Source organism: Salvelinus fontinalis, chromosome 5 (genome assembly GCF_029448725.1).
Source record: "Salvelinus fontinalis isolate EN_2023a chromosome 5, ASM2944872v1, whole genome shotgun sequence".
Taxonomy (NCBI): Eukaryota; Metazoa; Chordata; class Actinopteri; order Salmoniformes; family Salmonidae; genus Salvelinus; species Salvelinus fontinalis.
In genome coordinates, this window is record NC_074669.1 from 16,942,422 (window position 1) to 16,956,579 (window position 14,158).

Below are 14,158 nucleotides of genomic sequence, written 5' to 3' on the forward strand. Positions count from 1 at the left end.
GCACTTACAGCAAGAATCCATGGTGTGTCAATGTGTGTGTACAGTATGTGTGTGTGGGGGGGGGGGGGGGGGGGGTAGGCACACAGTGCATGTGCAGGTGTTTTCAGAGGAGTGCAGATATACATGCAGTAAAAAAAAAATCCACATTTTGCCACATTTTGTTACGTTACAGCCTTATTCTAAAATGTATTAAATATGTTTTCTTCCTCATCAATCTACACACGAAAACAAGTTTTTAGAAATGTTTACAAACTTATTAAAAATAAAAAACAGAAATACCTTATTTACATAAGTATTCAGACCCTTTTCTATGAAACATCCTGTTTGCATTGATCATCCTTGAGATGTTTCTACAACTTGATTGAAGTCCACCTGTGGTAAATTCAATTGATTGGACATGATTTGTAAAGGCACACACCTATCTATATAAGGTCCCACAGTTGACAGTGCATGTCAGAGCAAAAACCAAGCTATGAGGTCGAACGAATTGTCCGTAGAGCTCCGAGACAGGATTGTGTCGAGGCACAGATCTGGGGAAGGGTACCAAAAAATGTCTGCAGCATTGAAGGTCCCCAAGAACACAGTGGCCTCCATCATTCTTAAATGGAAGAAGTTTGGAACCACCAAGACTCGTCCTAGAGCTGGCCGCCCGGCCAAACCTGAGCAATCAGGGGAGAAGGACCTTGCTCAGGGAGTTGACCAAGAACTTGATGGTCACTCTGACAGAGCTCCAGAGTTCCTCTGTAAAGATGGGAGAACCTTCCAGAAGGACAATCATCTCTGCAGCACTCCACCAATCAGGCCTTTATGGTTGTGGCCAGACGGAAGCCTCTCCTCAGTAAAAGGCACATGACAGCCCACTTGGAGTTTGCCACAAGTCACCTAAAGGACTCTCAGACCTTGAGAAAGAAGATTCTCTGGTCTGATGAAACCAAGATTGAACTCTTTGGCCTGAATGCCAAGCATCACATCTGGAGGAAACCTGGCATCATCACTATGGTGAAGCATGGTGGTGGCAGCATCATGCTGTGGGGATGTATTTCAGTGGCTTCGGGACAAGTCTCTGAATGTCCTTGAGTGGCCCAGACAGAGCCCAGACTTGAGCCCGATCTCTGGAGAGACTTGAAAATAGCTGTGCACCCATGCTCCCCATCCAATCTGACAGAGCTTGAGAGGATCTGCAGAGAAGAATGGGAGGAACTCCCCAAATACAGGTGAGCTAAGCTTGCAGCATCATACCCAAGAAGACTCGAGGCTGTAATCGCTGCCAAAGGTGCTTCAACAAAGTACTGAGTAAAGGGTCTGAATACTTATGTAAATGTGATATTTTTTATAAATGTGCAAAAATGTCTAAAAATACGTTATGGGGTATTGTAGTTAGATTAGTGAGGGGGAAAAAACAATTTAATCCATTTTAGAATAAGGCTGTAACGTAACATAATGTGGAAAAAGTCAAGGGGTCTGAATACTTTCCGAATGCACTGTACATTCTGTGTGTGCATGTGATGTGTAACACTATCAAACATCAGTGTAGACCACCCCGGGAAGAGAAGGCCTTGTGTGTTTTGCTATGCTGTGGCGTTGTCGGGTGGAGAAGACACTGTTTTGATTAGCTGTACTAATCCCCTCACTGACAGGCAGGCAGGGATTCCTCATGGGCTTGGCCCGCTCTGGTGGGCCTGCTGATTCCATGTCATAATTCATGATCATCCCCTGACAGACAAACAACCTCTCTTACTCTCTCTTTCTCTCTCTCTCTGTCTCCCTCTCTCTCTCTCTCTGCCACGAGGAGGCTTTCTCTGCTTATCACACTATATAACCTGCAGATTTCTGTCCTTAGCTCCCTTCATTCTAATACACTCAAACACAAGCTAGAGTTCGTCTGAAATGTCACCCTATTCCCTATATAAAGCATTACTTGTCTTTCGACCAGGTAACTAATAGGGTGCCATTTAGGAAGCACACCTAGACTAGAGCCTCAAGCCCCACTGTGTCCTTAACACCTGCTCTGACACACCAGGCCCAAATTCCACCAGCTGCTGTGAACGGCTCCATTGACCGCCACCAGCACATAAAGTACCTGACCAGACACAGACAGTGAGCTCACTCCTTCATTCATGGAACTAACGGACACAGTGAGCCTGTCACCTCTGTGCCAATGACATCGTAAATAGGCCTTTCATATTGTCTGTGTATAACTCAAAACCGCAGAGGCATATTTCTACCTGCATTCTAGAATGGTTGGAATCTTGCTGTGGCGTCTCAGTCTTCAGTCCAGTAAGTGGCCCATTGACGGAAGGTTTGATTTACTAACGGAACATACCAGATTCACCAAAGGATGAGGTTTAGGAACTTGCCTGTGATGGTTTGCTCACTTCCCCACTCTCACGGTGGCCAGAGGAAAAAGTGTTGCCCTTCTGTGAAGAAGATGCTACTTCTTCTAGCATCCATCCTTATCCTTATTCTTCTCCCACATATTTCGCACGATGCTACATTAGCCTCAGCCCCATTCCCACCCACAGTCACAGCCTCAGCCCAAGTCCCACCCACAGCCCCATTCAAACCATAGCTACCTCTGCCTGCTAACAGGAGCATGACGTGAGCTCAGTCCATCCTCACCATGCGTTCACTGGGAGTGTTGTTAAGACAATATTAATCCCACTGTGAAAGCGTGGCTGGGCAGACGAAGTCAAACAGGGGGAACCACCAACACCATGGAAGACAAATGGAGAGACCACCACCAATCTGTAGCACGCCACACACACACACACCATCACCACCACCACCGCATGCTGCATCACAGGAAAGCCCCTGATTCCGGACCACCTGCTCCTCGTAGACCACAGAACTGTTGTTTTTAAAGGGAGTAGCTCTGCAGTTCTGTCTGGCTGCCAGAATTAATCATCCTATTATCATCATGCCCTTCAAACAGACGTCATCATCAAACAGTCTGCCCTAATCAGAAGTGCATGGATGACAGTGCAAGAGAGTCTGAGTAATGCATACCTTTTCCCTCACTGTTTGTCTTTCCGAATATGCATCATCTGATGTGCCAGAGATGTTGTCTTAGTGATGACATACCACCAAGCTGGATCTACTTCAGCTCTACCTGGAGGGCTGTAAGACATCTGCTGTGTGGTCCTGGCTGTACGTGGTGCTAGGCTAGTCACTGGGCTCCAGGACATTGGATTCTGTGAGTGTATGATTGGTTGTGATCATGTTTTCCCCAAGCGTTGAGGGGCTGTTGTGTTTGCACAGATGCGGCTGGCTGTCAAGGCTGTCACCCAGACGTGACAGAGCTGGGAAAACCTCTCGCGTGACACTGATAGATGACTAGGGAAGAGTGGTGCGGCTCTCTCGCAGTGTGTGGCTCGTTGTATAGCCAGTGTGTGTGTGTGTATGGATGAGACTGTGCATCAGTGTGTGTGTGTGTGTATGGGTGAGACTGTGCATCAGTGTGTGTGTGTGTGTGTGTGTGTGTGTGTGTGTGTGTGTGTGTGTGTATGGGTGAGACTGTGCGTCAGTGTGTGTGTGTGTGTGTGTGTGTGTGTGTGTGTGTGTGTGTGTGTGTGTGTGTGTATGGGTGAGACTGTGCGTCAGTGTGTGTGTATGTGTGTGTATGGGTGAGACTGTGCGTCAGTGTGTGTGTGTGTGTATGGGTGAGACTGTGCGTCAGTGTGTGTGTGTGTGTATGGGTGAGACTGTGCGTCAGTGTGTGTGTGTGTGTGTGTGTGTGTGTGTGTGTATGGGTGAGACTGTGCATCAGTGTGTGTGTGTGTGTGTGTGTGTGTGTGTGTGTGTGTGTGTGTGTGTGTGTGTGTGTGTGTGTGTGTGTGTGTGTGTGTGTGTGTGTGTGTGTGTGTGTGTGTGTGTGTGTGTGTGGGTGAGACTGTGCATCAGTGTGTGTGTGTGTGTATGGGTGAGACTGTGCGTCAGTGTGTGTGTGTGTGTGTGTGTGTGTGTGTGTGTGTGTGTGTGTGTGTGTGTGTGTGTGTGTGTGTGTATGGGTGAGACTGTGCGTCAGTGTGTGTGTGTGTGTGTGTATGGGTGAGACTGTGCGTCAGTGTGTGTGTGTGTGTATGGGTGAGACTGTGCGTCAGTGTGTGTGTGTGTGTATGGGTGAGACTGTGCGTCAGTGTGTGTGTGTGTGTGTGTGTGTGTGTGTATGGGTGAGACTGTGCATCAGTGTGTGTGTGTGTGTGTGTGTGTGTGTGTGTGTGTGTGTGTGTGTGTGTGTGTGTGTGTGTGTGTGTGTGTGTGTGTGTGTGTGTGTGTGTGTGTGTGTGTGTGTGTGTGTGTATGGGTGAGACTGTGCATCAGTGTGTGTGTGTGTATGGGTGAGACTGTGCGTCAGTGTGTGTGTGTGTGTGTGTGTGTGTGTGTGTGTGTGTGTGTGTGTGTGTGTGTGTGTGTGTGTGTGTGTGTGTGTGTGTGTGTGTGTGTGTGTGTGTGTGTGTGTGTGTGTGTGTGTGTGTATGGGTGAGACTGTGCATCAGTGTGTGTGTGTGTATGGGTGAGACTGTGCGTCAGTGTGTGTGTGTGTGTGTATGGGTGAGACTGTGCGTCAGTGTGTGTGTGTGTGTGTGTATGGGTGAGACTGTGCATCAGTGTGTGTGTGTGTATGGGTGAGACTGTGCGTCAGTGTGTGTGTGTGTGTGTGTGTGTGTGTATGGGTGAGACTGTGCATCAGTGTGTGTGTGTGTATGGGTGAGACTGTGCATCAGTGTGTGTGTGTGTATGGGTGAGACTGTGCGTCAGTGGTGAGACTGTGCGTCAGCGTGTGAAACAGAGAACAAACTCAATCATTCTCCCAAAGTAGCAGTGTACCAAACTTAAACGGCTTACCCTGGTCAAAGCGGTCAGTCTATTAAAAGAGCTATTGGTGAATACAAAGGAGGATTTTCCTCTTGTTCATAAAGTAGATTCATATGCAACTCTTACAGATAGTTCACACGTCAGCTAGCTACAGAGCTAAGCCACAGCCACCAGCCAAAGGAACCAGCGCGGAGCACCACCACTGAGTTGAAGAAACCAAACCCTATAGCTGATCACGACATGGACACCAGACTTCACAGCAGACAGTCACTGACCAAAGCCTCGTCAGCAGAGCCACTCAACATGGACGACTATGGCTAACATGCAAGAGCTGCATCCAATAAGCACCCCAAGGGTTTGGGAGAGAAGAGCCTCCTGACAAACAAGGCAGCGAAGCCTTTCATGTGGTAGCCATTTAAAGCGTTCTAATGCTCGACGAGACAATGAGGGCTGGTGTGGGGAAATGGAACAATACATTTAACCACATGAATCACTAGGGCCCAGGATTACTTCTGCACATATTCGTACACACACTCTCTTGCACATGCACAAACACACGCACACACACACACACATACACACACACAAACAGAGAGAGAGAGAGCGAGAGAGAGAGACACATATACACAAGCATTGGTAACACACATTCTCTCACAAACATGCACACACGTTAAACTTCTGAGGATGGGTGACGTAAGTCCCAAGTACCAAAGTACCAAAGGATAGCTCAATTATACTCCCTCCACCCCCCACCCCAAATATACCCCTTCCCCCTTCTCCCTTCCCCGTTACCCCAGTAACAAAATGATAACCACAAAACTCAAAAGATGGTATCTGTAATCTACCCAGTGGGCACACACAGGTTGAATCAACGTTGTTTCCACGTCATTTCAATGTAATTACATTGAACCAACGTGTAATAGACATTGAGAATTGACATCTGTGCCCGGTGGGTATTGTATGGTTATTAGACTAATAATCTTTGTGTACACTCACCACTTTGTTAACTCTCTCTTTCTCCCTCTCCATTCAGGGAAGAGACAGATGTACGTAGCACAAGAGGTTGGTGGCACCTTAATTGGGGAGGACCGGTTTGCGGTAATGGCTTGTACGCCAATTAGTGAAATGGTATCAAGTACATAAAAAACATGGTTTCCATGTGTTTGGATGCCATTCCATTGACTCCATTCCTGCCATTATCATGAGCCGTCCTCCCCTCAGCAGCCTTGTGTGGTACGTAGTGACAGGCCATCCTTTCATCCATCAGCACAGTGTGTATCTCTCACTCTCTCTTTCCACTGCCCGCATCCCTCCATCCTCCCATTGCAGAGCCAAAACAATAACATCCAGGCAGGCCCAACTATGCGTCATCCCCGGGCCGAGTACACCCCCATCCTCCTGGAGCCAAGCTTCGGTTCATCTCCCCCAGACACAGTGAGCAGCGCTGGATCCTCACCAGACCAGTGGAGGCTAAAGGGATGTGCTCCTACACTACAGAGGCTCCACATGCAGTCACACCCACCAAGGCTCCTCTCTTCTCTGTTCTACAGCAACAGACTTGGATCTGATCCTTGATTGCCGGGTTAAGTGGGGTATCATTACTATCTCAAAGTCTGTATAAGGACTAGCGTTGCACAGCTACCGGTAATTTACCAACGTTTCTGGAATATTCAGGAATTTTGGTCATTAACAGAAAATCTATGTCAATCTATCATAACTTTGGTCATTTATACTTGAATAACTTTTAAAAAAGTTATTCATATATAGTATTCATTTGCTCTATCTGTGTCCATATTGTCCATGAGTTTCTAATATATAGACCATATGGTTCAAGAATAAATAGCCTAATTAATGAAAAAAGCATCTAATCAATAATGGCATTATTTTCAATTAACTCTGCAACTCTTCCAACTATTGACTGTGTTCACAACTGCCACCAGTTTGACGGCAAAACATTGACAACAAATACATATTGACATGGTGAAATAAATAAGTGTGTAAAAAGGATATTTCATGCTGAAACCCTCAAACGTCAATGGTTTACAATAAATTGATGGTTTGTAAATGTAGGATAACGTTTTACAGCTCTGTCATTATATATATTTTTATTTTAAAATAATATTATTTAATAATTTCAGTGTCACGATTTTTTTTTTTTTAGGGTTCCAAAAGGAGGATTTATTACTGGTGTCTGTAATAATCTCTGGCACTCTGTGTTGCCTTATCACCTGCAAAATATATGAATGTCAGAGTCTAAGTGATGTGACCGCCGAACGCCGCCCGAATGAGAGGCCCCAACTTCGGCGGTCACATCACTTAGACTCTGACATTCATATATTTTGCAGGTGATAAGGCAACACAGAGTGCCAGAGATTAATACAGACACCAGTAATAAATCCTCCTTTTGGAACCCTAAAAAGGACTGATATTTGTCATATAAATTTACATACGCACATGAAAATATATTATGCCCATCCAGACTGCTTCATATGCAAAAATATAAGCCATCTCTGTACATCGTAGCCACAATAATCTGTTGAGGAGAAGAAGGGCTTTGTTGCTTAAGGAATGGAAATAACATGGCGGTCAGTAAGTGAATGAAATGGTGCAGAAAAGTGGGACAAACTGATGCCAAATATTTGGTGGAGAAAGAAGAGAAAGTCGTCCTTCATTGGTCTCCGAGGACAACCCAAAGGACAGCTCCCTAGAGGACGGAGACATGAAGGGCCACAGCTGCCACCAGGGTGCAAATGGCATTGGAAGTGTTTGTCAGATGTACTTGTGTCACGGGAGCATCCTTATGATGGAGAATTTCATGCTTCTCAAACCAAAGATTCTCTTTCTTCTTCTTCTTCTTCTCCCCACTCAGCTCTCACATGGAGACACACACGTGCGTTTGGTTTGTATATATAAAAAACGCAATGCAAAATTAGGTCAGAAAAACGCTTGTTTGAACATCTATCCAGGGAGGCCTTGGGACTAGTGATTGCCTGCTATTGTTATTTGGCCCTTGTGACTTGAGTTACTCAGACCGCAACTCAAGTCAAATGACGTATGGCTTAGCTAGCTGCATCCCTTCGCTCCTTCTTTCTTTCCACTCACCCACGATTATGCCGTGCTCCTGGCGTTTGACGATGTCGAAGGAATTCTGGACATTGCCCTCCAGGATGTCGAACACGATGTCGGAGCTGATGTGGGGGGAGGAGTGCGCCAGCGACATGGTTCTCAGGAAAACTATCTCTGTTGGAAGAAGATAACAATTAGAGACAAAAGAGCTTTACAGGGCTTTAAACACTTATAATCAGGCTGGGATTGAAACGGCCAGGCTCGTGCCAATTTCTCCTCGGAGGAAGACAATAAAATGGGAGGCAGCTAAGCTCTGGGTTTATTGTGTGCAGAGAGGGTCTTGACAGGGATGATGGGTGTTCTGTGCTGTTGTTCAGTTGGAGGCCTGCAAGTCCTAAACACCCCGACGAGGAGCTTATGACAAACAACTAGGACTTAACTTCCCATCATGTTGAGGATGAGTGTGTCTGAAACATGCATCACATGTAGGACTAAGTTTGTCTCGGTTTGTATGGGTGTGATTACAGTGGTCAGTCAGTCAGATCCATCCTAAGTGACACTTAGACATTGGTTTTGGGCTAGCGGCTAGGCAATACTTAACGGTGTTACCAGTACACCAACCTTGTCCCCCAGGGTTTGAATGCACACAGCTCATATATATATGGAAAGTTAAGGAGGAAGTGTCTGATGCACGGATTACCACTACACTGTCAACAACACTCTTAAAGAGCCACTAATGTTGCCCATTAGAGAAACGAGATTTCAGTCTTGGAGGTGTATTTTCTGACCGATTCCGCATTTGGTTAATGATGTTTGTCCCCCATGAGACCCTGTAGACGAGGAAGCCCATTTCACTTTCTCAAAATCCCCAGAATTAATCTAAGAAATGTTAAGAAATCTGTAATAAATGTTTACGGTTTTGCTGAGGATGTTCTAGTTGTGCAATTTTACATCTAACTAAGGTGTTTGGTGTAGTATTTCTCCATTTTACATCTAACTAAGGTGTTTGGTGCAGTATTTATCCATTTTACATCTAACTAAGGTGTATGGTGCAGTATTTCTCAATTTTACATCTAACTAAGGTGTTTGGTGCAGTATTTCTCAATTTTACATCTAACTAAGGTATTTGGTACAATAACTGACTCTTAATGATGCCACATAGGTTGTTTTCAAAGGAATCAGGTGATTTTTAAAGGCAGTTGCTCTTTAAGCATTAGCTGATTTTGGGCAAGTAAGTAAGTAGCCTTGCAAGAGCCTTGGATTTGGGCTCATAGGAGCAGGAGCCTATCTCCTCATTATGTAGCGCGAGGCAGCTTGATGTATAAGCACACCCCCTGGACAGGAGGCTAGTCTATCACAGGCTTTTTTGGTCAAGAGGTTTTGGACAACAAGGTAATATAAAAAGGAATATACTTACAAGTATGTTTTCACATAACATGCTGTCGGTGAAAAAAAACATTGGATGTGAAAAAAAGTGTGCTGTAATCTAAATAAGTGCATGAGAGATCACCCCCTACCTTCAGGCCTGGTGAACTCCCTGAAGGTAGGCATGGAGATGACAGTGTGGGAGACGGAGTGTACAGGGTCCAGGACACAGCTGATGTCATTGGGCTGGCACGACTTCACACAGCGGACAGTGTCTGAGCGCTCGACCCTCGCCCTGCTGAGAGAGGACGCACACACACACACACACAACCTCTGACCTTTAGGGAGAGATTATAAAAAGCCTAAGGCACAAACCGCCTTCAGTTCCTCCCCTGAAGCTCAAATGACAGGGCATCCTATTCCAAGGGAGAAGTGCACTGCACAATCAAGAACTCAGCAGACCCTGTGAAACAACCGCTACACAAACACGATCTGTCCAACTACAGCGGGGATGCTGGAAGAAGTATTCTACATCAAAAACATCGGTACTGTATGTGGCTAGCAAGAATGATAAAACAACGACAGCCAAAGATCACACAGTAGCCAGAGCGTAGCTGGCTAGTGGAGGCTCTGGTAGCCATTGATGGTTTGGTTTCTGATGCACTGGTTGTGTTGTGTGGGGAGAAGAGAAGTGAAATATGAAATACTATGAGGAGATGGGAGAATGATGCATGAGTTGCTCGCAGCAAAATGTTTGGATTTGTTGAGCGTGTCCCCGGCTTCATATCAGATAATCTCTTGAGGAGAATTTATGGGACGAGGGGGGTTCTAGAATTCTCCTAAATTGTGAAGAACATGACTAGACAACTCCCCAAGCGCTCCGAGCTGCTCTCATCCCATTATTTAAGACTCTGTTTATTTCACAATCTAATCAGTGGCAGCTTAGGGTGAGGGGAGACCTCGCTGAAACAAATGCCACCCACCCACATGCCTACAGCAACAGGGCTGCTACGCTGCCAGGAACCTGTCCTGGAATCTGAGAGGAACTGCTTCTCAGCAAGCTTTCACCCACAAGCCCCAGGGACAGAGACCTCTATTTAAATCATCAATGCCCTGCGGAGGTCCTGGTTACGAAACATATCAAGACAAATTCTACAACTCAACGTCAGCTATAATCTCCTCTGCTTCTTCATGAGCCTATTCTAAACAGACAAGATACCATACCTGCAGCTTATACAGTTGATAATGTCTGGTGTGGATGGGCTTCAAATGGAAGGTTATACAAGGTAATGCCAACAGACAAGTAGCTGGCCAGTGCATACATGATTTGGCTCTGGTTCCCAAGAGTACCATGTATAGGGTCCAGTGAACGTCCACCACTGCTCCAGTGTAATGTATAATATAGCTACATCATGCCTCTCTGTCTCTCCTCGTGGGGCCTATAGGCTGCAGCTCAACCCCAGGCCAGAACCCCAGGCCAGAACCCGGCTCGGGTTGCACAGCTCCTTTCATGGAGAGAGGGGAAAAGCCCCTGACAAAAAGTCAGGGGCTTGTAATTAGCAATTAACGCCAGGGTACAAGTTTTGCTTTGGTTCAGGCCAAAGCCGCAAATGTTCTTCTAGTTTATAATACCTCAGCCTGCAGCAGCAGCAGCAAGAGGAGAGAGCAGGCCCTGGAGGATGGGGTGAACGCTCTGCTCCGCTAGGCCACAAAGTGAATTTACAAGATTATAAAGACCCAGGGTGAACTGGTCCTCACACAGAGCAGGGTACATCAAAGACTAGACAGCAAGTAGAGAGAAGGGCTAATTATGCCCTTTGTGTGTGTGTGGGGGGGGGGGGGGGGGGGGGGACAGGTGGCCCAATTCCCCTGTCCTCTCATCTCTCTCTTCACCTCACGTGGCCCAGAGAGACCCAGCCCTACAGAAAAAAACAATACTTCAAGACCAGAAAGAAAAACAGACTGTTGGATGGAATGGAAGTCCTCTGGTCAAGCGCTGCAAAGTCCTTTTATTTTTGGGGTAATTATTATTTATAGTCAGTAGATTGATAACGCCCCAACACAAACACTGCAGGGCATCATTCATTCTCCGAGCGGTGATGTTGCTCCGCCACAAATTGTTCAGACCACCGGCCAGAACCCAGATCCCCATAACTCACTGTCAGAGTAGAGAAAAAACCGAATTGTGCTTTACAGATGTATGATCTTCATTTGAGCCAGTTTGCTACAAAAGGAAACTAATCTTGCAGCAACAGGAAATGTGAATTATTTTGTGGATAATAATTAATGGTCATTTTTGAAGGGGTTAATACATTTTTCACAAGGAAAAATAAAGTCTGAAATCTCAAAGTGGAAATTACAAACCTCAGAAGCCTTTTTAAACCTAAAATACACTACAGGTTTAACATTTCCTGAGTTACGAGAAAAATTCTCCTGCAACAGGGTGATCAAATGAAGATACTATATCTGTAGCTGTGCACAGACCACCATGTTTTATTTTATGGATGTCCCGACTAGACAGGTGCATCCTTACTGCCCTGACAGGTCGGGAGGAACCTGGGACCCATGGTTGAATTTACAGTTATTGTAAGCCGCAGCCCAGGCAGGCTCTGACTGGTGGCCTAACATCAGGTTTCCGCTATTTATACTCTATCTCTGTGCCTTGCATATTTCCTACTCTTCCACAACTGCATACTATACTGCCTGTCACTTACTCTGGCTTGCCTTTGAGTCACTGTCTGCTTGATTTTACACCCGCAGTATGCAGTGGAATATGTGCATTTCACATTACTCCTAAAATATCAAGTAGGCTAGGTCAGGATGTGAGACCACATTAGAAGGATGTGGATCCACCAATTAACTGCTTCCACCAAATCAACTATGACTTGACAGTGCTAATATGCTGTTTAAAATGCTATTTAATATGCTATTTAAAACACTGATACTCACCTACTGGAATATCATAGTTCTATTCAAGAGATGTACCTATGCCACTGAAAATATGTTTTCACAAACCACATAAACTTACCCCACACATGAAGTGCATACATGCTTTACAGGTCATAGTTCCCCCAGCTATGTAATATTCAAATAAAAAATGAGCTCTCTGGTGCTGTCCACAAAACATATGTTAAAAAATGATATCCGGATTGAACGTCTATTGTGTCTATTCCAATTTTAATAGAAAACGTTTCATTAAACAAATCAACCATAAGATACTGTAGGACTCCAGACTACACCATCACATCCCCAGGCCACTACCTCAATACCCTGCCCTAGAGTGCCACCTAGCTGCTATTCAAACGCCGTACCTCCAAGTGAGTACATTACATTTGGCCTATTTTGTGGGGCTATACTTAGCTACAGTAATCACAAAAACTACAATAAGACCAAAAACAAGGAGACAAATGACAGAAAATGCTGCTTCTGGTCTATGTCAACAGTGTTTGTGGTTGCTTATCATGGCAGTGTTTGCTCTTTTTTGGCTGTTATTGTTGTTGCCGTATTCTTGTTGCTATATGCTACTACCCTCTACTCAGGGATAGCGTTATATGGTAGGATGGGCTGCTCCTGGACAACAAACACCAGGACTTTGGCTAGGTAGGTGCTGGTGGTGCCGTAACGCAGCAGTCTCATCTCCAGAGATAGCTCAAAGTCCTGCGGCTCCGTGATGGGCCGCGTCACAGCCATCTCGCCACCAGAGGGCACTCTCTGCATGCTGAAGAAGTCGCCCTTGTTGCCGCCGACGATGGCAATCTGGACATGGTCTCCGGGCACGGTGTTGGACGGGCCCATGCGGAAGACGTTGGTGGGCACGGGGATGTTGGTGGGGAAGGTGAGGTGGTAGTAGGTTATTCTCAGAGGCGAGGCCAGGCACTCGCTAGTCTGATTGCAAAGCAAGCGTTCACAACGACTGTAAGGAGAGACAGGGGCCAGAGACAGGACAGGACAAGACAAAGACGGACAGATAGAACAAACAGAGAACAAAAGAGAGGTATAAGTTTGATTTGCCGTGCATGGCATGCTGCTAGCTGGGTGGGGCTAGGTGGGTAGGGACAAAGTCAGCCTCATGTGTTTCTTTGGACCAGCATGTGTAGGGTCATGCAAGAACATCTCAAGGAAAGGATTACATTTCGTCAATCGACTGCCTTCACAGAACATGCTTTGACTGAACCCTAAAACTGAAGTCATTAAGAGTCAACATTGGACATGCACAGCTTCAATAGAGAGGTAGGGGTTGGAGTTGGGGTTGTGTATACACTGTAGAGCAGGGGCCATAAAATAATTTGTGCCTGATCCACACTTTAAGACCGACCTGACCATACTGTGCTGGCTGGGATATTTTTCCTTTCACATTGCGGAGCCAGGCCAGCCCAGTAATGCTCGGCTTGACTGCACTCTGTTTGGCTCAGTAGTGTGAAAAGAGTTGTTCTCCTGATTAACAAGGAGTTACATAAAGTCATCCGCCTTGGTCAATGACAACTTACCTGAGAACTCCATACCTGGTGACCTTGGGATACTGTGAACTAAAAACAGGTATACTGTATAGCCTCAGTACTTGAGAGAGAGTCCTCAGGTAGGTAGGTAGGTAGGTAGGTAGGTAGGTAGGTAGGTAGGTAGGTAGGTAGGTACTCACTTCTCTCCTGCTCTGCGATAGTTTGGCGGACACTCAAAGGACAAGCATCTGAATCCACCCTGTACATTGAAGCAGCTCTCTGTCTCAGAGCAGGTGTGTGTCCCTGTCACACACTCATCAACATCTGGACAAGAAGAGAAATGAATCAATTCAGAACCACAAACATTGTAATATATATTTAATCCTATATATTAAACATGAAACCTAGGTTCAAACCTCGGTCCACAGTGTGTCACGAGACCGCTGAGCTAAAGTCTATAGGCATTAGCTCGGGGA

At 45.8% G+C, this 14,158-nt stretch overlaps 1 protein-coding gene across 1 annotated transcript in view; it reads right to left on the reverse strand.

Moving 5' to 3' along the window:
* LOC129855220 (fibulin-1-like) overlaps positions 1–14,158 on the reverse strand; it is a 59,176-nt gene that overhangs the window by 13,918 nt on the left and 31,100 nt on the right. The window contains exons 24-26 of the mRNA XM_055922636.1: positions 13,883–14,006; positions 9,399–9,544; positions 7,918–8,055 (exon numbers count right to left, since the gene is read on the reverse strand). Of these exons, the coding sequence (XP_055778611.1) occupies positions 7,918–8,055; positions 9,399–9,544; positions 13,883–14,006 (408 nt within the window). The remainder of the gene's footprint in view (positions 1–7,917; positions 8,056–9,398; positions 9,545–13,882; positions 14,007–14,158) is intronic.